The sequence below is a fragment of the Puma concolor genome, chromosome B3 (assembly GCF_028749965.1).
Source record: "Puma concolor isolate L17-30 chromosome B3, mPumCon1.1.hap2, whole genome shotgun sequence".
Classification (NCBI taxonomy): Eukaryota; Metazoa; Chordata; class Mammalia; order Carnivora; family Felidae; genus Puma; species Puma concolor.
Genome location: NC_141672.1, coordinates 109,615,059 through 109,642,656, shown reverse-complemented (window position 1 = coordinate 109,642,656; position 27,598 = coordinate 109,615,059). Strand labels below are relative to the sequence as shown.

At 37.3% G+C, this 27,598-nt stretch overlaps 1 protein-coding gene across 6 annotated transcripts in view; it reads left to right on the top strand.

Moving 5' to 3' along the window:
• Window positions 1-25,143, top strand: part of DENND4A (DENN domain containing 4A) — a 133,931-nt gene extending 108,788 nt beyond the window's left edge. For 3 of the 6 annotated variants that reach the window (XM_086710979.1, XM_086710978.1, XM_086710981.1), the window contains 11 exons: window positions 1,725-1,914; window positions 6,391-6,485; window positions 8,409-8,584; window positions 8,679-8,825; window positions 11,181-11,379; window positions 11,625-11,879; window positions 12,814-12,931; window positions 13,049-13,075; window positions 13,539-13,701; window positions 13,864-13,928; window positions 22,564-25,143. In XM_086710979.1, the coding sequence (XP_086567105.1) occupies window positions 1,725-1,914; window positions 6,391-6,485; window positions 8,409-8,584; window positions 8,679-8,825; window positions 11,181-11,379; window positions 11,625-11,879; window positions 12,814-12,931; window positions 13,049-13,075; window positions 13,539-13,701; window positions 13,864-13,928; window positions 22,564-22,700 (1,572 nt within the window). In that variant the 3' untranslated portion in view covers window positions 22,701-25,143. The remainder of the gene's footprint in view (window positions 1-1,724; window positions 1,915-6,390; window positions 6,486-8,408; window positions 8,585-8,678; window positions 8,826-11,180; window positions 11,380-11,624; window positions 11,880-12,813; window positions 12,932-13,048; window positions 13,076-13,538; window positions 13,702-13,863; window positions 13,929-22,563) is intronic. The other 3 variants (XM_025919844.2, XM_086710980.1, XM_086710982.1) reach the window with 1 other exon arrangement.
• Window positions 25,144-27,598: the final 2,455 nt, after the last annotated feature.

Genomic DNA, 27,598 nt, shown 5'->3' with positions numbered 1-27,598 from the left:
GGACAATATCAAAAGATATAACATATAATTGGAGTTCCAGAAATATTAGAGAAAAGGATTGTGGTAGAAAAGATATCTGAAGAAATAAATAATGGCTCAAACTTCCCAAACTTGGTAAAAGATTTAGATTTACAGGTGTAAGAGGCTCAGTAAACTATTAGATAGGATAAACTCGAAACCACATCTATACACACATAAGCAAAACTGCTAAAAAGCAAAGATATCCATCTACTAATAAAATGACTGCTGGGGGTGGGGGGAATTAATAGAAAATATCCTGAAAACTGTTAAAGACAAATGACACATTACCTACAGAGGAATGAGGATTTGAATGACCATATATTTTTTATCACAATCCGTGGAGGAAAGAACACACTGGAACCACACCATGAATGTGCCAAAAGACCTGTCAACCAGAATTCTTTATCCAGTGAAAATACTCTTCAGGGGTAAAGGCGAAATAAACACATTTTCAGATAAAGGAAAAGAATTCATGGCTAGCAGTCCTGCTGTATAAAACATGCTAAAGGAAGTTCTTCAGGCTGAAGAAAATGATACCACAAGCAAAACTGTATCTGCAGGAATGAAGGAAGAACAAAATACATGGTAAATAGTCGTATAATATAAAAAAATGTACTTTTTTCTCTCTTAAATTCCTTAAAATGCTTATAATTCTCCAACCTAAAACTTATGACATGTTACGGAATATGCAACATAGGTACATGTTTTACAGTGGCAAAGGGATTCACTCCGCTGACATTCATTAGTTATATTTATTATACATGAAGTGGTATAATATGAACTTGAAGTAGGCTGTAAATGATTAGGTGTGTATATTCTAATTCCTAGAGCACCCACTTTAAAAACACAATGCGATGTAGCCAAAAAAAGCCAATAAAAATATTCAAATAATCCTAAGAAAGAACAACTCAACACATACACACACACACCATGACTAAAAAAATGTAAATTGTATTATCTGGGCAGTAGAATTATAGATATTTAAATTTCTTTTAAGTTTATTTACTTATTTTGAGAGCAAGAGCAAGCTGTGGAAGGGCAGAGAGAGAAGGGAAGAGAGAGATTCCCAAGGAAGCTCTGTGCTGCCAGTGCAGAGCCCAGCCCAACGTGGGGCTTGATTCTGTGAACCTCAAGATCATGACCAGAGCTGATATCAAGAGTTAGACGCTAACTGACTGAGCCACCCAGGCACCCCCACTCCAATATTTTTCTTTATACAAAAATTCATACTTATCAGATGTTCATATGTATTGTTGATGTAACCAGCAAAATATTTAACTTAACATTTTGGTGTTCTCAACAATGAAAACTGGAAATACATGTCTTTGAAACCTAGGTTATTATGGAAAACAATAAAATGTAAACATAAATTTTAATAGAATGCAATTCTAAAGGTATCATCCTGGGCTGGGATTTGCAGGGAGGAAAAGGAACAATAAATGAAGAGATTCAAAGTCAGCCAAGGGTATCTTACTAGCAGGTATCTGCTTTGATCTAACTCCAGATGTTATCTAAATGATTTCCAGCCCGCTGTTTGTCCAAATTAGTAGCCCTTGTGAAATCGGTTGTTTTCTTTCTGTAGACATTGTAATGTTGATTAATCGATCATCTGAGTAATTAGGCATTTCCTCTGCCTTAGGAGTGACATTTTAAATAATTAACTTTAAATATGAAGGAAATTAAGCTTATAATTATGTCCTCAGGATCAAAGTTCTGATCGTACCAGTCTTTCTTCAGTGGGAGCCCAGGATTCTGAATCTACCTCTTTAACAGATGAAGATGTTTGCCAGGAGTTGGAAGGAGCCACTTCCTCCCAAGAGAGCAGTGCCACTTCAGGGACTAAGGGAATTGATTTCAGCAGAACAAGCCTGGAAAGTTCTGCCTCCTTAGAAGGTGTGTCCACACAGCTTGGTCATACTGCATTTTATATGTGGTGCCTTTACTTTTTTTCCTTTGTTTTAATTTTGTAAAAGATTTGCGTAGCTCCAGATCTCCAAAACAGTAAGAAACCCAGGCACTTTCAGAGAGGTGTGCCTTCCAGCCCCACCCCTTCATCTGGTTTTCTCCCTGTGCCTAGAAGTAACCATTTTTATTCATTTTGGTTTATCCTTCATTGCTGCTGCTTTAAAAATATAGAGATGTGTGTGTTTTTACTGCCTCCTTGGCTTCTTACTCAAAAGTAACCTACTTTCCCACTCCTTGTTTTTTTCACTTAACAATGTATCTTAAATCACATCACATAGCATTGTCCCCTATTCATTTTTACAGTTGCATAGTCAATCATCTGTGGATATGTCATAGTTCATTTTAATCACTTCCCTGTTGACGGACATTAGGTGTCCAGCCTTTGACTATTATCAGTGATGCTATGATGCATGTATGTCATCTTATATTTTTGACAGGGTATCTTTGGAAGATACTCAAAAATTCTCCCTTGAAGTGGTATTGCCAAGTTGCCTTCCTCGGGGGTATGCTGTTTTGCACTCCCACTGGCAGTATATAAGAATACCTATTTCCCCACAGCCTTGTCAACAAAATATGTTGGCACACTTTTGGATTTTTTGCCATCTGATAGGTGAGGACTGTATTCCAGTTTGGTTTCATTTATATTACTCTTGTAAGTTGAGTAACTTTTTATGTGTTCAAGGACTATTTGTATTTCTTTTTCTATGGACTATCTTTTGCCGGCGTTTCACTTGTTGGCCCTTTTTTTTTTTAAGTTTTGATAGTTCTTTTTTTATATTAGGGAATCCTTTGTGTCATATAATTGTCAGATATTTCCTTCCAAGTGTGTTAAATTTCTGTGGGTATTTTTGCCACACAGAAGTTTTTAATTTTATGTCATCAAATTTCTCAGCATTTCCCTGACTACTTCTGGATTTTGAGGTATTAGGAAAGATTTTCCCTTCCAGAGTTCGCCAGTGTTTTCTTCTGACACTTGTTTAGTTTTCTTTCTAACATTTTCTGAGTTCAGCAGACTTTCTCTGTAAAGGGCCTGCTTTAGATAGTTTAGGTTTTGTGGGCCACATACATCTGTCACATACTCTTTTTTCTCATTTTCTTTAAAAAAAATTTTTTTTTTAATGTTTATTTTTGAGAGAGAGACAGACAGAGCATGAGCGTGGGGGGGGGGGGGGGGAGGGGAGGCAGAGAGACAGGGAGACACAGAATCTGAAGCAGGCTCCTGTCTCTGAACTGTCAGCACAGAGCCCGACACAGAGCCCGAACCCACGAACTGTGAGATCATGAGCTGCGCCGAAGTCGGACACTTAACCAACTGAGCCACCCAGGTGCCCCCATCGTTTTCTTTTTATCACAACAGTCTAAAAACCATTCTTAGCCCTTGGCCATACACAAGTAGATTTGACACCCGATTTAGATATTTAATACATTTGAAATTTGTCCTAATGTATGATGTGAGGAATGGACGCACTATAGTATTTTTTTCATTTGCACCTTTGCTATTTTAAAAAGTTTTTGTTGTGGGGATTTTCAAATGTACACAGAAGTAGAAAGAATAGCACAATGAATCCCCATTACCCTTCACCCAGTTGCAACAATTGTCAACAAATGACCAATCTTGTTTTTTGTCTTTCCCCCTCCTATAGTCCCAACATTTTTTCCTTCCCCACTGGATTATCTTAAAATAAATCCCAGGGGCGCCTGCTTGGCTCAGTCGGTTGAGTGTCCGACTTCGATTCAGGTCATGATCTCATGGTTCATGGGTTCAAGCCCCACATTGGGTTCTGTGCTGACAGTTCAGAGCCTGGAGCCTGTTTCAGATTCTGTGTCTCCCTCTCTCTCTGTCCCTCTCTCGCTTGCACTCTGTCTCTCTGTCTCAAAAGTAAATAAACATTAAAAAAAAATGTTTTTAAGTAAATCCCAAACAGCATATAATTTTATTCATCAGTACTTCAATATGTAGCTCTAAAATGTAAGGACTTTAATGTTTTATATTGTTAAAAAAACGGAATTCAACCAAGTAAATTTGAAGATCTAACTGGCTTTCTTAAACGATTCATGAATTGGGCAGCATGCCATCTAGCAAGTAGAAGGGAGCTCCAAATTATACAAAACAGAAGGTTTTTATAGAAGGGTGGGGCAAGAAAGTTATTAGCAAAAGAAAAAGAATTTTCCAGGCAAAGTCACTTTCCCTTGGGAGAAGCAGTCTTACCATGCAGATGACTTCATCTTCCTTTGTGAGATGGAGGGGCCCATGTGGCAGACTCCTTGGCACTGGTTGGAAAATTCCTGACTGACTGGTTAAAACTATACTCTAAGGGAGGTTGAAACTGCAATTAGATTAGGTATAAAGCCCTTTTGGGAATTCAGCCTTAGTGATGCGTTTTGGGGCCAGGGGTTTTCTTTTCAAAAAAAATTTTTTAACATTTTAGTAAAATCACGTATTTCATAAACTTATTTTTAATTTTATTAATATGCATGTAATGCATATACTTTTATGTATGTAAATACATTTCAGGTTACTCAATTATCAGTATTCAGGTTACCCCTAAGTAACCAGCACTCAGATCAAGAAACAGAACATTAACAACATCCAGACCCTCCTGTCCTGCCCACATCTAGTCACTGCTCCCTTCACAGATGAACGTTGTCTTCTAACACTGTATGTTAGCATGGCCAGTTAGGAACTCTTATAGCATGTGTCTTTTGTGAAGCATTTGCTGTTTGTAAACATAATTATAATGTTATATTTTTAATGTGATAATATATAACATTTTATATCAAATATTCACTTAGTTTAAATTTTCATATTTATCTCATAAAGCTCTTTTTATAGGTGGTTTGTTCAAATTGGGATCCAGACAAGGTCCACTTGTCGCATCTGGTTAATATGTCTGTTAACATATGTTTTCCTAAGATATGTTTTATCTTTGTTACCTCTCTTTTTTTCCATCTTGTCATCCATTCGTGAAGAAATCGGCTCCCCCCACCTCTTTTGAATAGACAAGAACAATTTATTGTGCTAAGAAATAAAAGTTACCTTATAGCCTGACTCATATTTATCACAATGAATATTTATTCTGTGCTCTAGATTAATTAGATACAAAAGGTAGGCTGCCCACATAAATAATTACATTACTCAAGCCTAATAGAAGGTATGAGAAGGGAGTTTTCAACTAGCTTTAGCAGAGAGGAATTACAGAGGGTTATGGGGAACCATGCAGGAAAGGACTGCAATACCACCAGCTCTCAGTAGCTTAAAGGTTGATGTGAGGCTTCAGCTCTCTCTGTCCCTCTCCACGCACATGTGAGGCACAACCTGGGACCAGTGGTGGCAGACCTAGAACAGTTTTTTTTCATCGTCATTTATTTACGGAAGCAATCAGGTCATTCGTCTGGATTATGCCGATTGCATCCCCATGACTGGTGTTTAACACGTTTTCCCTTCTTTATTTCTTGTGAACTGGTAGTTTATCCCATGACTTATTTTTACCTTTACTTTATAAAAATGTAAGTGTTTATAACATTTTGGAACTATTGAGAAAAAAAGAAAAGAAATGGTATGGCTTACCTCCAGTTTTACTAACAAGATATAATAGCCACTGTCAACAAGTGATTTGGCCACAGAACTCCCCTTGTTGTTCTTTTTGTTGTTGTTGTTTTAATACCTACTAATATCCATTACTCTGAAGAATACATTTGGAAATTCTTCCCTCATGTTTAAGAACAAGATTACTGCACCAGATCTTAAAAGATCCTTACAAGACAGAGAATTGCTAGTAAATCTTTTTATGATGGGAAATAAAATTAGCTATTTTACATGTTTTAGACCTTAAAACTGAACACATTCTTGTATTTTTTTAATGTTTATTATTTTTGAGAGAGAGAGAAAGACAGCACAAGCTGGGGAGGGACAGAGAGACAGGGAGACACAGAATCCGAAGCAGGCTCCTGGCTCTGAGCTGTCCACACAGAGCCCGACATGGGGCTCGAACTCACGAACCGCAAGATCATGACCTGAGTCGAAGTCGGCACTTAACCTACTGAGCCACCCAGGCGCCCCCACAATCTTGGATTTTAAACATGGAAAAATAGAAACAGCGAAATGGTAATGACAAATAATTGGAATGCCTGTATGCACAAAGCGCTTCCTCAGTGAGTAGTGAGTGAACACCCCTAGCATGTGGGGATCTGTAGGATTAGAGCACATGTCCTTAGGTTTGTACTCAAAACAAAAATGTATGCCTTAAAAGCATCTTTTCACTATTTATTTGGTTTATTTCTTAAATTACTATTTTAAACAGAACAGTTTGACATTTTATCAGAGGATTTATGAAAGTGAAAGATTTTCATAGCCTTTGTCATTAATTGTAATGGTTTTGCTTTTTGTTTTTTAATCATGAGCAGGATCCCTGTCGAAGTTTGCCCTACCTGGGAAGTCAGAAGTGACATCTTCCTGCAACACAAGTAATACAAATATCTTCCAGAACTATGCAATGGAGGTACGATTTGAATCAAAAGAGCATCTTCCTGTACTACTTATACTACTTAGAAAACTTCTGTTTCTTAAGTATTCGTGGCTTGGGGTAGAGTAACTGAAAAGTTAAACAGAGCATCTGAAAATTTCAGAATGTATATGGCACCTGAATAAACTGAAAGTATGCAGTTCTTCAGAACACTGAAGCTTTACCTTTTTACCTTTTTAGAAAAGTCCCATGCTTCCTTTGCATTTATTAACATATAAAAGCATTTTCATTTTCAGTATTTCTAGTTATCCCTTGTTATATGTATGTTCCCTTTGAATTAAAAAAAAATTGTTTTAATGTTGATTTATTTTTGAGAGAGAGAGCATGCGAGGACAGGAGGGGCAGAGAGAGAGGGAGACAAAGAATCCAAAGCAGGCTCCAGGCTCTGACGGTCAGCACACAGCTGGATGAGGGGCTCGAACCCACAAACCGCGAGATCATGACCTGAGCCGAAGTCGGACACTCAACCAACTGAGCCACCCAAGCTCCCCTGTTCCCTTTAAATTTTTATTTTACATCTGAATCCCTTACAAACCAGCTTTGCTGTGCAAGCACGTGGCATAGCAGTGTTGAGGAGGGGCATGGAGCAGTTTAGCATTTGTGTGCCATTTTTCCATCATGTTTTTCATTCTTTGTGTCGGTTTGACGTGAATAACTGTTCAATATGCTTCTTGTATGTCCTATTTGCTCACGAGGAAAAAGTTACACTTTTACACTTTAAAAATTGTCCTTAAGTTTTAAAAATGTTTTTAGTGTTTATTTTGAGAGAGAGAGAGAGAGAGAGAGAGAGAGAGACAACGGGGGAGGGGCAGAGAGAGAGGGTGCCACAGAATCCAAAGCAGGCTCCAGGCTCCGAACTGTCAGCACAGAGGCCAGCACGGGGCCTGAACCCATGAACCATGAGATCAGGAGCAGAAGTTGGACGCTTAACCGACTGAGCCACCCAGGTGCCCTGTCCCTAATTTTTGTGTAAAAGTTACTTCCAAATACATTTGTGAGTGTTGTTGCTTTTCTAAGCCAATTGGCATAAATTTGGAAAATAGATTCGCATGTGGCTGGAAAATAAATGATGAGCACTGGTATTACAATTGGCAAAGTTTCTGATGGCTTCAGGAATTTCCATATTGTAATCACAGCATTTACATTTATCTATAGCAACACTTTTTTTTTTTTTGAGAGAGTGCACATGCTTGCGCAAGCCAGTGGGGAGGGGCAGGGGGGAAGAGAGAGAGAGAGAGAGAGAGAGAGAGAGAGAGAGAATAAGCAGACCCCATGCTCAGTGCAGGCTCTATCTCATGAACCTGAGCCAAAATCAAGTGTCAGACACTTAACTGAGCCACCCAGGTGCCCTTTGTTGCCGTTTTTAATTTCCAGTCTATCATGGCTAATAGTCTTATAAAATATGGTATGTTGATCACAAACTTAAATATTGAAGCAATGACCAATTCTTTGAAAGTTTCTAAGTCCTCTTCTTAGTTTCTTTACTTACCCCTAACCACTAAGAGTTTGTGGACCCACACTTGTCTGGTGACCACACTGTGAGTAGCACACAGATTCATAATGTGTAAGTACATGTACTGATTTGGAGTATTAGCAAATTAGTGTTTGGGTTCACTTTTTCATTAATAAAGCCACGGCAGGCTTAACATTAATTATAATGGTAAAAATGCTTACTTAAGTGCAAGGTTCCCTTGAGGTAAAAATTTTGAAATAGATTTAGCTGAAATAGTGAAAGATGAGTATATTATATAATACACTGAATGTAATCTATTTTTTCTTTTGTTTGTAACTTCTGAATCCTTCTGAGTTTTAGTTTTCCAGTAGATTTATGGATTGAAATAATTTTTAATTCATAATATCTCCCACAGGCTCACTTTATAATGCTGTTTTCTCCCATAGGTCCTTATCTCAAGTTGCTCTCGGTGTAGAACTTGCGATTGTCTTGTCCATGATGAGGAAATCATGGCTGGCTGGACAGCAGATGATTCAAATCTCAATACTACATGCCCGTTTTGTGGCAATCTTTTCTTGCCTTTTCTGAATATTGAAATAAGAGATTTAAGACGACCTGGAAGGTAATGATTTATGCTTTCTCTTTCCTTCATGTTTAAGGATCATATTGCCCAGAATATTTCTTTTCTCAAGAAGTTCCTTTGATTCACATTGCAGGTACTTTCTGAAGTCAAGCCCATCTACAGAAAATATGCATTTTCCATCCTCCTTTTCAAGTCAGACAAGGCAGTCTTGTATCTCAACATCAGCCACTGGTCTTGACACATCTGTTATCTCTGTTCAAGGGAATTTTGATCTCAATAGGTAACTATGATTATGGGGAACTATATTTTAACAACCTATATTACACGTTTCTGAAAACGACAGAAAAATCAGCTGAACATGTAAAATTTCTGTGTATAATAGATTCGTAATCAATCTTAAATTTTTACACCTCATTAAAAGATTATTAAACTCTCTAAAAACCTAAATGTTTGGGGTGCCTGGGTGACTCATTTGGTTGAGTGTCTGACTCTGGGTTTCAGCTTGGATCATGATCTCAGGGTTTGTAGGTTCAAGGCCTGAGTTAGGCTCTCTGCTGTCAGTGAGGAGTCTGCTTCAGATCCTCTGTCCCTCTCTCTCTGCCCGCCCTCGCTCTCTCTCAAAAATAAAATAAACATTTATTTATTTCTTTATTTGGTCACTAGCAGTTTCAAGTTTTTATTCTACCAGTTTAACATCAGAGGAAAGAGAGCAACTCCTTTTTTGGGGGCGGGGATGAGTTGGGGGTGGTAAGAGCTTTCTTGATACATAATTCACACATTAAAGTTCCCCCACTTAACATTCTCCCATTTATATAAACCAAAGGTTTTTATTATATTATTCACAGATTTATACAACCATCAACACAGTTGGGAACAAAAAAATAAACATTTAAAAAAGAAAACCTAAATGTTTAAATAGTTATGGTTTATGCTTTATGAATCCCCAGAGTTTAAGCTGTGTAATTCTTTTTATTATTTTTTTAGACAGAGTGCGAGTGGAGGAGAGGGGACAGAGAGAGAGAGAAAGAGAGGAAAAGTACAGAGCCCAACATGGGTCTTGATACCCCAACCCTGAGAACATGACCTGAGCCAAAATCAAGAGCCAAATGCTCAACTGACTGAGCCACCCAGGTGCCCCTAAGCTGTATAATTCTTATATGATAATGTTTACTAGTGTTTTAAAAGTAAAAATTCTAGGGGTACCCAGCTGGCTCAGTCAGTGGAGCCTATGACTCTTGATCTTGGGGTTGTGTGTTTGAGCCCCATTACTGGGTGTAGAAATTACATAAAATTGTTTAGACAATTTTAAAAATTACAAAAATGAAAGTAAAAATTCTAGGGGCACCTGACTGGCTCAGTCAGTAGAACAAGTGACTCTTGATCTCAGGGTGGTGAGTTCAAGCCACCCCATGTTGGGCATAGCACCTTCTTAAAAAAAAGTAAAAATTCTGTAGAACACTTGAAGTTTATAGTGAACATCTTTCTCTTATCCCTTGTCTCTTCAGGAATTAAATGAGTACTAACTTACTTCTACTTTGGAATATTTAATAATCTGAGAAAACATTTGGAGCTGCTAGAGGAACTGTAAAGTCAAACTAACACTTATACAGTAAGCCTAATATAAGTGAATTTACACTGAAAACAAATGCAGAAATCGACTCCATTTTGGAGGCGTGCCAGATACCCAATCTATGTAGCTGGGCAGGTTGAGTCATATAGGTAACTGCATGTGCAAGAGAAAGTGCCTGCAGAGTACTGGTAGGCTGGCGTGACCTGTTTGATCCTGAGTGCTTAGGCAGCAAACTCACAAATCTGTGTGCGCATCTTCTCTCATGATACGTTAAGTACAGCCCTTTCTCTGACTGAGACTAGCTTGTGACTAGCTTGTGACTCCTGAAGTAAGAGGTGCCTATTTTCTCTGCTTTGTATCCTCTGGGCCTGCTGTGGCTCCTGCTGTGATTAGAATTGTCCACTAGGGGCGCCTGGGTGGCTTAGTTAGTTAAGCATCTGACTCTTCAGTTCAGTTCAGGTCAGGATCTCAGGGTTTGTGAGTTTGAGCCCCACATCAGGTTTAGCGCAGAGCCTGCTTGGGATTCTTTATCTCTTTCCCACTCCCTCTGCCCCTCCCCTTCTCATGCTCTCTCTCTCTCTCAAAATAAGTAAATAAATAAATAAATATTTTTTTAAAAGCTGTCCACTAAATGTTTTTAATAAGTGAATAACTTTTGAGTATTTAAAGTTCTCTGGAAACTTAACATGATCAGACTACTTAAAAGGGGCACCTGGGCGGCTCAGGTGGTTAAGATCTGACTTCAGCTCAGGTCATGATCTCCCAGTTCGTGGGTTTGACCCTGTGATATATATATGATATGTAGTATATCATATTATATATATTTCTGTTTTATATATATATATAAAATATATGTGTGTGTATGTGTATATATATATACATATATATGTATATACACATATATATATATATATATCCATATCCTGTTTACCAGATGCAGCTGAAGTAACATCTTTCCTTTGATAACTTTGCTGCATATCCAGTTCTGATACTAAAGAGCTGGTCTTTCTGAATAAAAGTAAATCTAAAGAATGATGTGCTTTTTTTCTTTTGTCAATGCCGAAGCAAATCTAAACTGCTGGAAAATACATGTGCCCGAAGTATTCAGATCCCTGCTGATAGATCAAAAACAGCTGTGTCAAAATGTCCACTATTTCCAATGGCCAGGAGTGTTAGTACTTATGGCCCCTTGGATAAGGAAGACCCTGGAGGGCAGAAACTCATTTCTACAGGCAGCCTGCCAACTACTTTACAAGGAGCTACAGTATGTATTTTGGTGTCTTTTTAAATTTGGACATTGATGATTTACATATGATTTTGTTCCCTTTGTCCTAAATAGCCTTACAGGCTTCAATTTTGTAATTCTCAAGAAGAGTTTCTAGTCTCATGATACAATTATAGTATATTTCCATTTATATGGAAATTATTGACAGGAATTGTTTTGTTTTTTAATTGATTTAGTGTCACCAATCTTGTATTTTCTATTTATGTTTTTTATTTATTCAACAGGATTCTTTAGGATTAGAGTGGCATCTCCCAAGTCCAGATCCTATCACTGTTCCCTATCTTAGTCCTTTAGTGGTATGGAAGGAACTCGAAAGCTTATTGGAAAATGAAGGTGATCATGCCATAACAGTGGCAGACTTTGTGGACCATCATCCAATTGTGTTTTGGAACCTGGTGTGGTATTTTAGACGTCTTGACTTACCCAGTAATTTACCTGGATTGATTCTTTCTTCTGAGCACTGTAACAAGTATTCAAAGGTATGAAAATGAAAATTCAATCTAAAAGGCAATGCTATCATCACCATTGGAGTATTTGCATATTCCTAATGACCAAAAAAGTATTTTTATGCTAAATATTTTAAATAATTATCGGAATCATTAGATCAATAAAATGTCTTAGTCATATTTACAGATAATTTTTCTTCTCACAGCCTAGCAGTAAGGCAAGATAATGTTTTTAGACTCCTTGTAAAATTTACACAGAATGGGCTGTGTTTTCATCATAGCCTCAAGAAGAAACTGTAAATGGCTTTTATGAGAAGAGTCTGTGAGTTGGCCCCACTCATGTCTCCTACCTCCTTCAAAAACGAGCCTTACACGTTTTTAGGAGGATGTCTATAATTCCTTTTTCAGCCATGTGCTACCATTCTTTTCAGTCCTTTAGTCTGAGTTTTTGCTTAACATTTAGATAGGTTGTTATATGTTTACTTGTATTTTTGATATATTGTCCTATAAAAGTGTCTTACTTCTTCATATGTATCACCACCACTAAATCGCCAAGTTTCTACATTCAGGAACTTTTTCTGCCTACTTGTATTCATGTCTGTGATGGTGCATGTGCTTTGGATTTTCAGTACATGATGAAGGAATGACCAAGAGGTTATCTCAGTGAGTTATCTAGGGTAGGGTCTTGGACTGATGTATCATGAGGCTCCTGGATTCCTTTTTCTGTGGACCCCTCAATCATAAGCTGGTCAGGATTAGACCTTCATGGCACCCTTTCTTACTGATCTCAGTCCTTAGTTAAATCTGTTACTTTAGAGATCATTAGCTTCTTGGCTGATCTTCCTTCAGTAGAGACAAAATGCATACAAACCAATCATTTTCTGTTCTCTTTTCTCTCTTGCACACATTTATCCTAAAAAGTATTTGTAAGGATCATTAATGAATATCTGTTGGTTCTTCAACACAGATTCCTCGCCACTGTATGTCTGAAGATAGTAAATATGTTTTAATACAGATGTTATGGGACAATATGAAATTACATCAGGATCCGGGACAGCCCTTGTACATCCTCTGGAATGCCCACAGTAAGTACTGTCACAGAATGCTGACTTTGTTCATATGAGAGTGATCTCTACTTGTTTTACAAGCCTAAACTAATGTATAATAACATTTATTTTACTATACTACTTTTTGTCTTACAGGTCAAAATCGTACTCTTTTATTTGAGAGTGAGTGTTAAGTTTGATGTTTTTAGTGCTATCTTCCGTGGAGGTCAAGGGTTTTTTTGTTTTTTTGGTTTTGTTTCTTGAGTGGTGCTTTGTATGTGCTGAAGGGGTTATGTTTTGTGGAGTTTGCTTTTAGCACATTGCTTGTCCCAGCTGCTTCTTTTTACACATTTGTTTCCATCCCAAGCTGCTGATTTACAATTTCCTCCAGGGGCTGTATTAAGGAAAACAGCACTTTTAGTTTTTGTCTGAGGCCACAGAAAGCTTTAGGCCTATTTTTATCATTATGTGTCTTATTTTTTTTCCCTTTTCTTTTCTTTCTTCATTCTTAGATTTCTGTTCCTTTATCTATTGCCCTTAATTTGTTTTGGGGGCTTTGTAACTTCTTTCATAACTGTCAGTTGCTGCTTAATTATGTTGTCCTTTATACACATTTTCCTTCATTTGCTCTTTTGTTCTTTTGTAGCCCAAAAGTATCCAATGGTCCATTTATTGCAAAAAGGTGATAATTCATTTAACCAGGAACTATTGAAAAATATGGTAAAAAGCATTAAAATGAATGATGTCTATGGACCAATGAGTCAGATTTTAGAGACCCTGAATAAATGCCCTCATTTTAAAAGACAGAGGTAAGTCTGTCTTAAATGAATGTATTGTTCCTCCAAGCAGATTCCTGTTACTGGCTTAGTAATTTGTTTGATTATTTCACGCTTAAATTAGCATAAATATTTTGTACAGAATATAGAGACCAATGAGTAATAATATCTTCTCCACTCCTTTTCCCCCCCTAGGAGTTTATATAGAGAAATACTATTTCTCTCGCTTGTGGCACTGGGAAGAGAAAACATTGATATAGGTAATCAGCATGATATCTAACATGTAATATTTATAGATCATGATACTGTTTTCAAATTATTTTTATATTGATAGTCTTCATTATTTTTATATTAAATTATACTAATATTATATAATATATATTAATATTAGAAGAATTCTTTCTTTGATTTTTTAAATTTTAATGTAATAAATAGATACTTTGATACTTTGGTCACGTTAGTGATAGTAATGTTAAATGATAAAAGCTAACATTTTTTGAAGGCTTATTCTGTGCCTTACACTGTAGGAAGTACTTCCCATGTATTATCCTGATAATTCTCCCCAAAGCCATATGAGATAGGTACTGTTATCATTTCATTTCTGTGTTATTAGTGAGGCATCTGAGGATCCAAGAGGTTAAGTAACTTGAACTTGGGTTTCACAATAAATAACAGAGCCCTATTTGAACCAAGCAGTTTTATAAAATTCTTTTTTTTTTTTTAATGTTTACTTATTTTTGAGAGAGAGACAGAGTGCAAGTGGGGGAGGGACAGAGAAAGAGAGAGGAAGACACAGAATCTGAAGCAGGCTCCGGGCTCTGAGCTGTTAGCACACATCCCGATTTGGGACTAGAACTAACAAAATGCGAGATCATGACCTGAGCCGAATTCAGACGCTTAACCAACTGAGCCACCCAGGCAGCCCTTGAATCAAGCAGTTCTAAATGCCCAGCCATGCTTTTAACAGTTGGGTCATATCACAAATAACATTAAGCTTGTTTCAGAAGCGATATAAGGTAGCTAAATATATATGTCAGGAGGTCCTAAACTTTTTTAACTGATCATCTCCTTCTCCCAGTTACTGTGCTTGACTTCCTTTTGGTTTCTAAGTCTCAGGAAAGGGCAGAAATAGCCCCCGACAGACAAAAAGAAGAAAGAGGTAGCTGTCAGGCATCGAGAGACTCAAGAGAGTTTTGGCGTTTTGTCTGGGAAATGCTAATGTGAATAAGTTGATGAAAATGATAATGATACATATAATTCACCTGACTTAAGTGGTATCTAACTTGGGTGCCCTACTTAATTAAACCCACTCCCGGTTAATGAGAGAGTATGCAACAGGCCATACCTTTTAGGTGATTGTATACTATCTTAACAAAATATATCTAGTTATTTAGTGCTAGTCAACACTTCAGTTGACTTTTAGAGTGCCCATGACGTTTGCCACAGATATTTATTAGTCTCATCAGAGTCATATACATACATATATCATTCATACATGTATCATACATATGTATATCATATGTATAGTAAGGTTAGGCCCTATTACAGGCTACTCAGCCAGACCTTAGGGAACATGAATAGAGAACAAGAGTACTCCCTGTGGTGCTGGCTTCCCAACAAGTTCACTAAAGGATGGGAAAGAGCAGGAATTAGTGAGTGAAGTAGAGGGCTTAGAGCAGCCATCCCTAACTGGGTCGCTCAAGAGGTTATCACGTGCCATCTCACCAAAGGTGACTCATATCATTGGGAATTGTCTGCTTTGATGCCAGGAGAGAAGTTGTTGAATCCAGAAGCCATGATGTGTATGGGTGAGATGGTGAGCATCTTACAGAATGGAATTATATGTTGGGGTTAAAATTTTTTTTTTTGTACTCATTATCTAAAAGTATTAACCTTTATTTAGCACATTCTCCTGAAAAGCCAAATTTATTTAAAGTTTAAAGTCAATTTCCTGACCCCCTAAAATAATGCTGAGAGAGGGAAAGCGTAAAAGGCTTTTCTTTATCTCGGCAATCCGTCGTTTACTTTGTTCTAGCTAAGACCAGCATTGCCTGACCCCTGCAGTGATGGTGTTCAAGTTCCTTATCTTTGTATATTACCAGCACCCCTCCCCCAACCAGAGCGAAATTTGAAAATAGACAATTTTAATCCTCCTCTAGATCTGCTTGGAGATTATTATATAGGTTTACTGGTACCTTAAAGGAATTTACTATTTCATGAATTCAAGAGCTCTTTTCCTCTGACTCTCTGTAGGATTACAGACCTGATATCAGCTTCCTTTGCCAGTTGTTTGAAGGTTTCTGGAAGCATCTGGGTTGTATGGCCTCTCTTTTATGCCCTCACTGGGGGCAAAGCTCTTCACTGTCTATATATGTTGGGTGTCCCTCAAAAAACTATCACTTTCTGTGTAGACCAGAGTTGATGCCCAAGGCAATTTTAGAACCCAAGGGGAAGGATTGGAGACTAGAGCAATAATGGGAAAGAAAAGCAAGTGTGAAACAAACATAAATGAATAAGTAATTGGTATTAGGATGGACTGATGGATGGAGAATCTGGATGTTGAAGAATTAATTTATTGGAGGCTTCTGCAGAGATGTAGATTGGACTATGGGGAGAAGGTACCAAAAGTGCATTGTGACCAGGAAGGAATGTGGAGAATGACAAGTTTGAAAATAAGGAAGGCTTCTGAGGAAATGACACTAGTTGACAATGTAGCCAGAATATCAATGGGGGAGAAAACAAACAAACTTTAAAGTTTGTAGGAAGACCCTGAGGTGAAAGGGCTGGCATTTTTGAGTAATGGAAAGGCCAGGGAAGAGAGGGATCACAGAGAAAGGGTAGAGTGTGGGGTGAAATGAGTTTGGAAAAGCAGGCAGGAACTAGATTGTGCGGTGTCTGTAGGGTCTCCCAACTATCTTGGACTGAATTCTAAGGGCAGTGGGAAACATCTGGGGGATTTTTAAGCAGGAGAGAGACATAATCAAATATATGTTTTACCAGGATCTGTAGTCTGTGGAGAACAAATTGTGTGGGGACCCAGTAGATAGTGAAAGGGGCAATTAAGAAGCTAATGCAATAGTACAAGTGAAATTTACACAAGTGTGTTATTTTAAACAAAACCAATGTTTAAAGGACAAAGAGGGGCACCTGGCTGATCTTGGGGGTCATGAGTTCAAGCCCCCACATTGGGTGTAGAGACTACTAAAAAATAATAAATAAACCTTTAAAAAATACAGAGAGACTGGTTTGATTAGAAAGAAAATAAATCTAAAAAAGAAAGAAAGATTTAAAAGCTAGGAATTGGAAAATTGGCCTTACACTAAAATGGCTTTTAAAAATTTTAGCTGTATAACAACAACAAAAAATTTAGCTATTAAAAAAAAAATGTTTAGCTATAAATCTGAGCCCAGTAGAGATCAGTGTTTGGTATCTTTGCTTGGGAAAAAAAAAGTATGATGCAAAGAAATATAACCAGGGAACGTTGTACTCGAAAGTCACATTAAGTCATTGATTTTCCTAGTTGAAATAAAGATGGAAAATTTTGGACAAGTTCTAATAATAATAGTAAAACTTAGAAGTAAGGACTATTTGGTGGAAAAGACTAACAGAAGTACAACTGTATTTAACCTGTAATTTTGTTTGTAAACAAATGTATGAATGTGTTGAGCTGCACTTTCCATTAGAAAGAGGAAAAGAATGAATGGATTCAAATTGCATCTAGGGAGTTTTGAGCAGAATGTTGTGAATATTTGCTTTTTAACTATGATGGTTGTGAAACATTGGAAATCATTAAAAATAAGAAATTTGACAAGTGATTCTGATGCTCAACTGGAAATTTAATAAGGTAGGAACTTCTATGTAAATACCTACATAACCTTCTACCTTAAGAAATAGAAAGGGGCGTCTGGGTGGCTCAGTTGATTAAGCGTCCAACTTCGGCTCAGGTCATGATCTCATAGTTTGTGGGTTCAAGTCCCGCGTTGGGCTCTGTGCTGACAGCTCAGAGCCTGGATCCTCCTTCGGATTCTGTGTCTACCTCTCTCTCTGCCCCTTCCATGCTCATGCTCTGTCTCTCTCTGTCTCTTGAAAAATGAGTAAACATTAAAAAAATTTTAAAAAAGAAAAAACCGTTTCCTTTGGGGCGCCTGGGTGGCTCAGTCGGTTAAACCTCTGACTTCGGCTCAGGTCATGATCTCGCGGTTTGTGAGTTCAAGCCCTGCGTCAGGCTCTGTGCTGACAGCTCAGAGCCTGGAGACTGCTTCGGATTCTGTGGCTCCTTCTCTCTCTGCCCCTCCCCTGCTCATGCTCTGTCTCTCTCTGTCTCAAAAATAAATAAAACTTTAAACAAAAATTTTTTTAAGAACTAGAAAAAGAAGAGCAAATTAAACCCAAAGCAAGCAGAAGAAAGGAAATAATAAATATTACAGCAGAAATCAATAAAGTAGAGAAAAAATAGAAAATATAGGGGAAAACAATTTTTAAAATAGAGAAACTCATCAAAATCAAAGTTGGTTCTTTGAAAAGAGCAATAAAATTAATCTTTGGTTAGACTAAGAGAAAAAGAGAGGACTCAAATTAATGAAATGAGGAATGAAAGGGGAGATATTCCTACCACCCTTCCAGAAATAAAAAGAATGATAAGGAAGTACAATTAATAACTATATGCCTACAAATTCAGTAACCCAGATAGGCAAATTCCTACAAAGATGTAAACTACAAAACTGACTCTAGAATAGAAACCCTTACTAGAGCTGTAATAAGTAAATAGATTGAGTTAATAATCAAAAAGCTTCCCAGAAAGAAAAACCCAGGACCAGATGGTGAATTCTATCAAATGTTTAAAGAAGGATTAACACCAATTGTGATGGACTGCATATTGGTGCCAGGCCCCTACTCCTATGTTAAAGCCTTAACGTGATGGTATTTGGAAGTAGGGCCCTAGGGAAGTAATAACATCATCCGGTTGGAGCCCCCACAATGGGGTAATATCCTTAAGAAGAGAGCTATCCCTCTCAGTCATGTAAGGATACAGGGAGAAGACAGCTGTTCGCAAACCAGGAAGAGCGCTCTAATCAGATGCCAGATCTGCTGTTGCCTTGATCTTAGACTTCCCAGCCTCCAGAACTGTGAGAAATAAATGTTCATCATTTAAGCCACCCAGTCTATGGTATCCTGTTATAGCAGCCTGAACTAAGACATTAATCCTTCACATACTCTTACAAAAGTAGAAGAAAAAGGAGCACTTCCTAACTCATTCTGTGAAGCTAATATTATACGACAAAGACATCACAAGAAAAGAAAACTACAGAGCAATATCCCTCATTAATATAGGTGCAAAAATCCTCAACAAAATACTGGCAAATGAAATCCAGCAACATTTAGAAAGGATTTTGTTCCATGACCAACTGGGATTTATCCCAGGAATGCAATGTTGGTTCAATACACAAAACTCAGTCAATGTGATATACCATATTATTGGAATAAAAGACACAAATTCTCTGGGGCACTTGGCTGGTTCAGTTGGTAGACCATGCAGCTCTTGATTTGGGGGTTGTGAGTTCAAGCCCCAAGTTGGTTATAGAGATAAATAAAATTATTAAAAAAAAAAAAAAAGACACATGTCTCAGTAGATGCAGAAAAAGCATTTGGCAAAATCAGCAAAGTAGGAATAGAAGGGAATGTCCTCAACTTGATAAAGGGCATTTATGAAAAACCCCAAATTAACACCATACTCAATGGTGAAAAACGGAAAGATTTTCCCTTAAGATCAGGAACAAGACAACATTGTATTAGAAGTTCTAGCCAAAGCAGCCAGGAAAGAAAAAGAAGTAAAAGGCATCCAAATTGGAAAGGAAGAAGTTAAGCTATCTCTATTCATAGATGACATGATCATATATATAGAAAATCCTAGATATTCCACACCAAAAGCAAAACAAAACAAAACCACCTAGATTGTTTGAGTTAATAAATGCTTTCAGCACGGTTGCAGGATAAAAGATAAAAGATACAAAACTCAGTCATATTTCTGTAACTAGCAATGCATAATCCAAAAATTGAGAGCAATTCCATGTACAGTAGCATCAAAAAGAATAAAATAATTAGGAATTTGTTCAACCAAGGAGGTGAAAGACTTGTACAATGAAAACTGCAAAACGTTGTTGAAAGAAATTAGACATAAATAAATGAAAATACATCCCATTTTCATATACTTAGAAGACTAAAATTTTTAAGATATCAGTACTATCCAGAGCAACCTATAGATTAACGTGCAATCCCTATCAAAATTGTAATGATTTTTTTTTTTGCAAAAATAGAAAAACATATCCTCGAATTTATATGGAATCTCAGAGGGACCTCAAGTAACCAAAATCTTAGAATAGACCTGGATGACTCACACTTATTGATTTCAAAACTTACTACAAAGCTACTGTAATCTAAACGGTGTGGTACTGGCATAAAGACAGACATGTAGACCAATGGAATTGAATAGAGAGCCCAGAAATAAGCCCTCATATATATGGTCAAATGATTTTTGACAATGGGGCCAAGAACACCATTGGGGAAAGGACAGTCATTTCGACAAATGATGCTGGCAAAACTGGATATCCATATGCAAAAGAATGAAGTTGGAACCCCTTGTAAAACAAATTAACTCAAAGGGAATGCAAGCTGGTACAGCCACTCTGGAAAACAGTATGGAAGTTCCTCAAAAAAATAAAAATAGAACTACCCTACAACCCAGCAATTGCACTACTAGGCATTTATACATGGGATACAGGTGTGCTGTTTTGAAGGGACACATGCATCCCCATGTTTATAGCAGCACTATCAACAATAGCCAAAGTATGGAAAGAGCCCAAATGTCCATCAATGGATGAATGGATAAAGAAGATGTGGTATATATATACAACAGAGTATTATTCGGCAATCAAAAAGAATGAAATCTTGCCATTTGCAACTCTGTGGATGGAACTAGAGGGTATTATGCTAAGTGAAATTAGAGAAAGACAAATATCATATGACTTCTGAGTGAAGTCATGAGGACTTTAAGAGACAAAACAGATGAACATAAGGGAAGGGAAACAAAAATAGTATAAAAACAGGGAGGGGGACAAAACATAAGAGACTCATATATATGGAGAACAAACTGAGGGTTACTAGAGGGGTTGTGGGAAGGGGGATGGGCTAAATGGGTAAGGGGCACTAAGGAATCTACTCCTGAAATCATTGTTGCACTATACACTAATTTGGATATAAATTATAAAAAAAAAAAATTAAAATTAAAGAAAAAAATTAACTCAAGATGGATTAAAGACCTAAATGTGAGGGGCGCCTGGGTGGCGCAGTCGGTTAAGTGTCCGACTTCAGCCAGGTCACGATCTCACGGTCCGTGAGTTCGAGCCCCGCGTCGGGCTCTGGGCTGATGGCTCAGAGCCTGGAGCCTGTTTCCGATTCTGTGTCTCCCTCTCTCTCTGCCCCTCGCCCGTTCATGCTCTGTCTCTCTCTGTCCCAAAAATAAATAAACGTTGAAAAAAAAAAATTAAAAAAAAAAAAAAAGACCTAAATGTGAGATCTGAAACTATAAAACTCCTAGGAGAAAACAGGGCAAAATCATTCATGACATTAGATTTGGCAGTGCTTTCTTGGATATGACACCAGAGGCCCAAGCAACAGAAGAAAAAATACAAAAATTGGAATTCATGAAAATTTAAAATTTTGTGCATTAAAAGGTATCAGGAATGTAAAAAGGCAACCCATAGAATGGAAGAAAATAATATCCAGAATAGATTTGAAAAATTTCTAAAACACAACGACAACAAAAAGCCAATTAAAAATGGGCAAGGACTTGAATAGACATTTCTCCAAAGAAGATATATAGGTGGCCAATAAGCACAAGAAAAGATGCTCAACATCATTAATTATTAGGGAAATACAAATCAAATCTATAGTGAGATTCCACCTCACACCATTAGGCTGGCTACTGTCCCCCCCCCCAACAAAAACAAAAAATAACAAGTGTTGTGAAGATATAGAAAATTGGAACTTTTATACATCATTATTGGAAATGTAAAATGGTACAGCTGCTGTGGAAAACAGTATGGCAGTCCCTTCAAAAAATTAAAAATGGACTTAAAAGCAGGGTCTGCAGGAGAGATTTTTACATCCATGTTCATAGCAGCATTATTCATAATAGCTAAAGTGTGGAAACAACCCATGTGTCCATTGAAGGATGAATGAGTAAGCAAAATGTGGTCTATACATACATTGGAATATTATTCCTCCTTAAAAAAGAAGTTAATTCTGGCACATACTATAACTTGGATGAACCTCAAGGACATTATGTACATGAAATAAGCCAATCACAAAAAGACAAATACTGTACAATTCCTCTTATGAGTCACTTAGTAGAGTAGTCAAAAATCATACAGACAGAAGTAGAACAATAGTTGACAGGAGTTGGGGCAGGGGGCAACGGAATTAATGTTTAATAGGTATAGGGTTTCAGTTTCACAACAGGGAAGAGAGTTGAGGTGGATGGTGGTGATGGCTGCACATTATGAATGTACATAATACCACTGACCTACAAGATGGTTAAGATAGTAACCTTTGTATGTATTTTACCACAATCTTTAAATTTGAGAAAAAGAATTTTAAAAGGAAGCCATCTTAAAACTTTAAAATTCGTTGGTCTGTGTAATCTAGCTCTAAAATGCTGAGAGCTTTGAGGTCCTTGTTTGAGCTCTGAAATTCTGTATTTCTTTAGTTGGCAGAAATGACCTAGAGATGCCTTCTTGGCCTCTAATTGTTTAGTTCTGTGATATTTTAAAATCTTGATTGTTGTTAATATCGAGTATAAATTGCTAAATGCCCTCATTTCTTTATGAATTTTTACAGATGCATTTGATAAAGAATACAAGATGGCATACGATCGCCTCACACCTAGTCAAGTCAAAAGTACACACAACTGTGATCGACCACCAAGTACAGGGGTGATGGAATGTCGAAAAACCTTTGGAGAACCTTATCTTTAAGATATGCACGTGCGTGTATACTTTCAATATGTATTGTATAGTCAGTGTATAAAATAATATTTGGAGATTCTAAACTCTTTCTCTTCGATTTTTGAAAATGCATTTGTAAATGGTTCAGAAAGCCCAGATAGCTCATGTACAGAATGTTCTAAGAAGAGAAGAGTGACAAGTGAAGAGAGAGCCATTTTGTTTCTCATCTCTTTGTTGTTGTTTTTTTTTCTTTACTTCTCCTGTAACCAGTAATTAAGTATTTTTGTGACAAGGAAATCCCTAGACAAAATTACTTCTCAAAATAAGACACCTGTTTTGTGGTTTCTCTTGGAAGAAACATGTTGAAAAAATCATGTATGGAACTTAACCAAATGTAAGATCAAAGTATTTCCTGTTTTCATAGACTATTCAAATGTTTTGACCATGAAGTTGTATTATACATATTTTAAATTGTTTATAGTAAGTTGATATTTTTTTAATTTTTAAACGTAATATAGCAAACAAAATGAACTGAAACTTACGAAGCAAGCAATTAAGTGCTTATTTTCCTTGTCTGCTGCTATTTGAAGTAATTAGTACAGCTGCAGATCTCTATATGTATAGCTATCTATCTATCTATCTATATATATATATATATATTTTATTACTTGGGAGAATGATTCAAAACTGTCAGCGCTAGTGTCAGTGTTGTGCTAGGATTGCATGTTAGTACCGCTAAGCCTGACTGCAGTGAGTGGATGAAAGCCAGGGTGCGCACTGCCCAGACTGACTCATTGAGCCTTGTCGAAGGAGAGCCGGGGAGGTTCCAAGTCTGCTTCTGCAAAATCAGGTTCAGTATACCATGACTGAAAATGTTCTCTATTGCTAACAGATACAGACAGTACACAGGGATAGCTTACAAAGCCAAAAATCAATTTAGATTTTAATATTCTATACGAACACTTGTGTTGGGAAATATGTCAGACAACTTATTCCAGATTTTACCCTTATTTTAATATCTAAAATGTGGCATATGATGCAGATTGTATCATATTTATCTGGAATATGACCTATTGGAGTATTCTGTTCATATTATATATATATATATAAATAAATATTCAAGATATTTTTTCAAAAATAGAAAAATAATAACTCTCTAAAAGTACAGCCAGATAGAATTTCCCATATTGAGGAACTTGGCTTTTTCAATAAGCCTTCAGAATCTGAAGTTTATGGAATCTAAAATCCAGAAATATCCAGAAATCAGACAATAAATTGAACGTTTAAACACCATGGGTATTAGAAAGACTCTTAAAAAGTATTTTTAGTCCCATTATTTCAAATATTGCTTTCTTTGGTAATTTCTGATAAAAAGTATTCTTTGGCTATTAGAGTTATTTATAGATTTCCAGTATGTGTGTGTGCGTGGTTGCACACATTGTCATGAAGGAAAGAATTCTCTAGACAGTTTCATAGGAGAAAAATGTGGATGGTTCCAAATCTGGTGTGTAAGCCAGTAGAGCCCAGGACACTTGTCCTGGGGATATCTGAGACTTAGAATCAGTTTAGCTGCGCAAAAACTACCTTGTGAGTCCATTAGTGAATAGCATCAAGCTGAAACATTTCACAGCTTTCTACCCTGGGAAGTAATGGGGAGAGTTTAAAAAATGTGAAATTTTAGTTCGAATTAGTTTGGGACTGACCTTGCTTACTTGAAAAACCTGGTGCTATGCACATTTATATGCCTTTCCTTTGTAAATACAACTCCAGTCTCCTTCACTCTTCTTATCCGAGTTTCACATCCTAAAGGAGTCTTGTGTTCCCTGCATCGCTTGATAATTGTCAAACGAGAGAAACATTTGATAGGTGAGTCTTTTGGCATTGGCAGCAAATATGCCTCCAAATAGGGTTCTGGGGTTCTATTCTGTTTTTGTGTCCTGGGGTTTTGTTTCCCTTATAAGAACAGCTTTCGCTGTTGTTTAACTTGTCTTTGACACAAACTATATGTAAGAATTATAGTTTATTGATTTCGAGTACCTAACCAGAAAAAAAATGAGGTAAAGCCCATTCGTTATGGTTCAAACTCACATGGGGAAAGGTGAGTATAGTTTTTATCTCCTCCCATACACACAGTTTTTGTTCTGTTTTTCATTGGGTTTTATTTCCTCTACTTTTAATTCCCAGGGAATATTATTTGTGCAAATTTAGTCTTTAAAAATAAAACCAAAAACATGAGTAGAAAGTAGTAAACCCTGCTCAAAAGAAAATTAAAATCTAGATCATCCTTTAAAATAACTCTATACAAACTTCTCTTCAATTTTCTCTCTGTTGAAGATACATTTTGAAGACTCATGGCCAACCAATCTTGTTGGAGAGAAATACACTTTTGCTACATTATCTGTCTCTTGTTTTCTTACTCTTAGTTTTGTTTATATGTTTAATAGTTGAAAATAAACCCTGCTGTGTCCTGGTATGACTTGTTCCTACTTCCTCTCATGGTGTTAATGTCATACATTTGTATTTTGTATCTTATTTCAGTATTCCACTTTTTCTTCCTACTGTCAGATGGGGAATTATGCAGCCTGTTCATATTCTGATTTTTGTCTTTTCTCCCCCTGATTTTTTTGGGGGGCGGGGGGACGGCCTGAGGTTGTGATAAATCCCTAAAACTACCAGCTTATTTTGTTTTAAGGTCTTCTAAGATGTTTATACATTTTTGTATATAGAGAAATGGCCCCTGAAAATGTTGGTTCAGCATTTTTAGTGATAAATACTTATTTTATTTTATGCTGGTCATTACCATGATGCTTATTGAAACTAGCAAGTGTTAGCCTGCTGTATAGAGAGGCTGTTACAGTGTATTTCTAAATACGTTTTAAGTATATGGTTAGAAAATACCCGTTTGTATGGTAATGTGAGGTAGCCCAGTTTTATTTTTATTTTTCCCACTAGAACTTGAAAGCTGCTATTAGGCACTTTATTTCAGAGCAGAAAGGGAAAGAACAGGCTGCCTCTTTAAGAGGGCCCTTGGCCCCTTTGTGTGGTAGAGTTGGTGTGCTCCGTCTTTCCTGTTTGGACACAAGACCAAGTTTTATTTCAGAACTGAACCACTAGCAATTGCATACCAGTTTACCTTAATATTCTCAGGCTTATTATCTTCTTATCCCTTCACACTAGCCTCTTCCTCTGGCCTCAAAGCAAGTGCATTTGCTGGCTTAATTATTGTCGTTTACAAAATGAGCAGTGCACAAATTAGTATAGGAGTTTGTCTCTCACTCAGGTGTGTGTGCATGTGCTTATCCTCTGAGATGGTAGCAGACCCTCCTGATGAAGTCTCTGCGGCCTTCCCACGGTTGCTGTCGTTTGCATGGCTCCCTCCTTTTGTCTGTAAAGATTTTTTTCAAACATTGTGCTGTGATAGAGCCACTGGAGCAACTGACAGAATTTTCTGTAAATGAAATTCTCCAGGCTTTGCCTGCTCATCACAGTGAAGACCTAAAGCTTGCCTTTGGTTGCAAAGGCAACCATGTTGTCTTAGGCCAGGGTGGCCTGCTTGGCTCCAGTACCCCCCACTCCCCACCCACACTGGGCAAAGACAGCCGTGATCATGAGCCCTCTCTGCACTTCCATAGTGACCAGTCCCAAAACACATCACAGGTGGCACCTATGGAGGGACCCTCCCACAAAAAAAGGAATCAGATCCCCAGGGTATTCTTTGGCACGGAAGGCCAGCCAGTTCTTCAAATGTATCTACCAGGCTGTGTCCTACACACTAAATTCCAGTTCCTGACCTCTTTGGTATCAGTCTTTAAAGAAATGATCATTATGATATAGACAACGGTGTCCTAAAGGGCCAAGCCTATAATTTGATGAAAACATTTTCAGATCTATTGATGAAAGTAACCATTTAACCATGTATAGTAACCATTTAAACATAACACCATTTTTCAAAAATTTGGAAGGAATCTTTTCTTAGTACTATATAGAGACTTAACCCATTAAATTAGGAACACCCTCACATTTTTAGAAATTTGACCCAAACCCATTACCAGGGTCATCAAGGAAATGGAACCTCCAGAGGGAGGGAGCAGTCATCTCTGCAGCCACTGTCTTCCAGCTGAGATGCCCAGCTGGGACACTTCAGACTTCCTGGGATGAATGAGTGATCTAGTATGTGTCCCTTGTAACTCAGTAGATCATTTTGCCTACCAAATGAGAGGGCCGTGTCACCATTATCTTGACATTTTAAGATGACTCTTTTTATCCTACAACAGCATAATTCTAATAAACTATAGGCTTATAAATATGACAAAAATTTTAATTTCCAAGCATAACAAATTGATCTTATAAAAGTTACATAAGTTTTCCATCTCCCTGAAATCTCCTTTCTCCTGCCCACCCCAGTGACTTCTTACCCATCCATCAAGACCCAGCTTTCATTTTACTTGACTCTTTCTGTCATAGTGTGAAGTGATCAGATCATCCCTTCTAAGCAAAGAGAAATGCCAAAAATCCAGCAAGCTAATCAGAAAAAGAATGTTAGATCATTAGAGTTGACTCTAATCATGAAATGACTGTCCAACACATTTTCATGACAAAATGTTCCACTGTCCATCACTCCTTATCAGTCATTCTGGGGAAGGCATCAGATCCCACACTCCCAGGTGATGCCCCTGAAGCTAGCTGGAATTAGACACAGATGCCCAGAGTTTGGGCATTGGGGTCACCCTTCTGTAGGCATTGTTCTCTCCTGTTCCTAGGCCATGGCATATGGAGACTGGGCAAATGCAGCAGCAACGGCAATGAGGATAAGTAAGAAAATGGAATGTGAACATGATTCCATATTCTTCTTCTTGAGCATTCTGACCCAGTGACCTAAAGATACAGATGAACTCATCCATGTTGGTAAAATAAAATACCATGGGGAC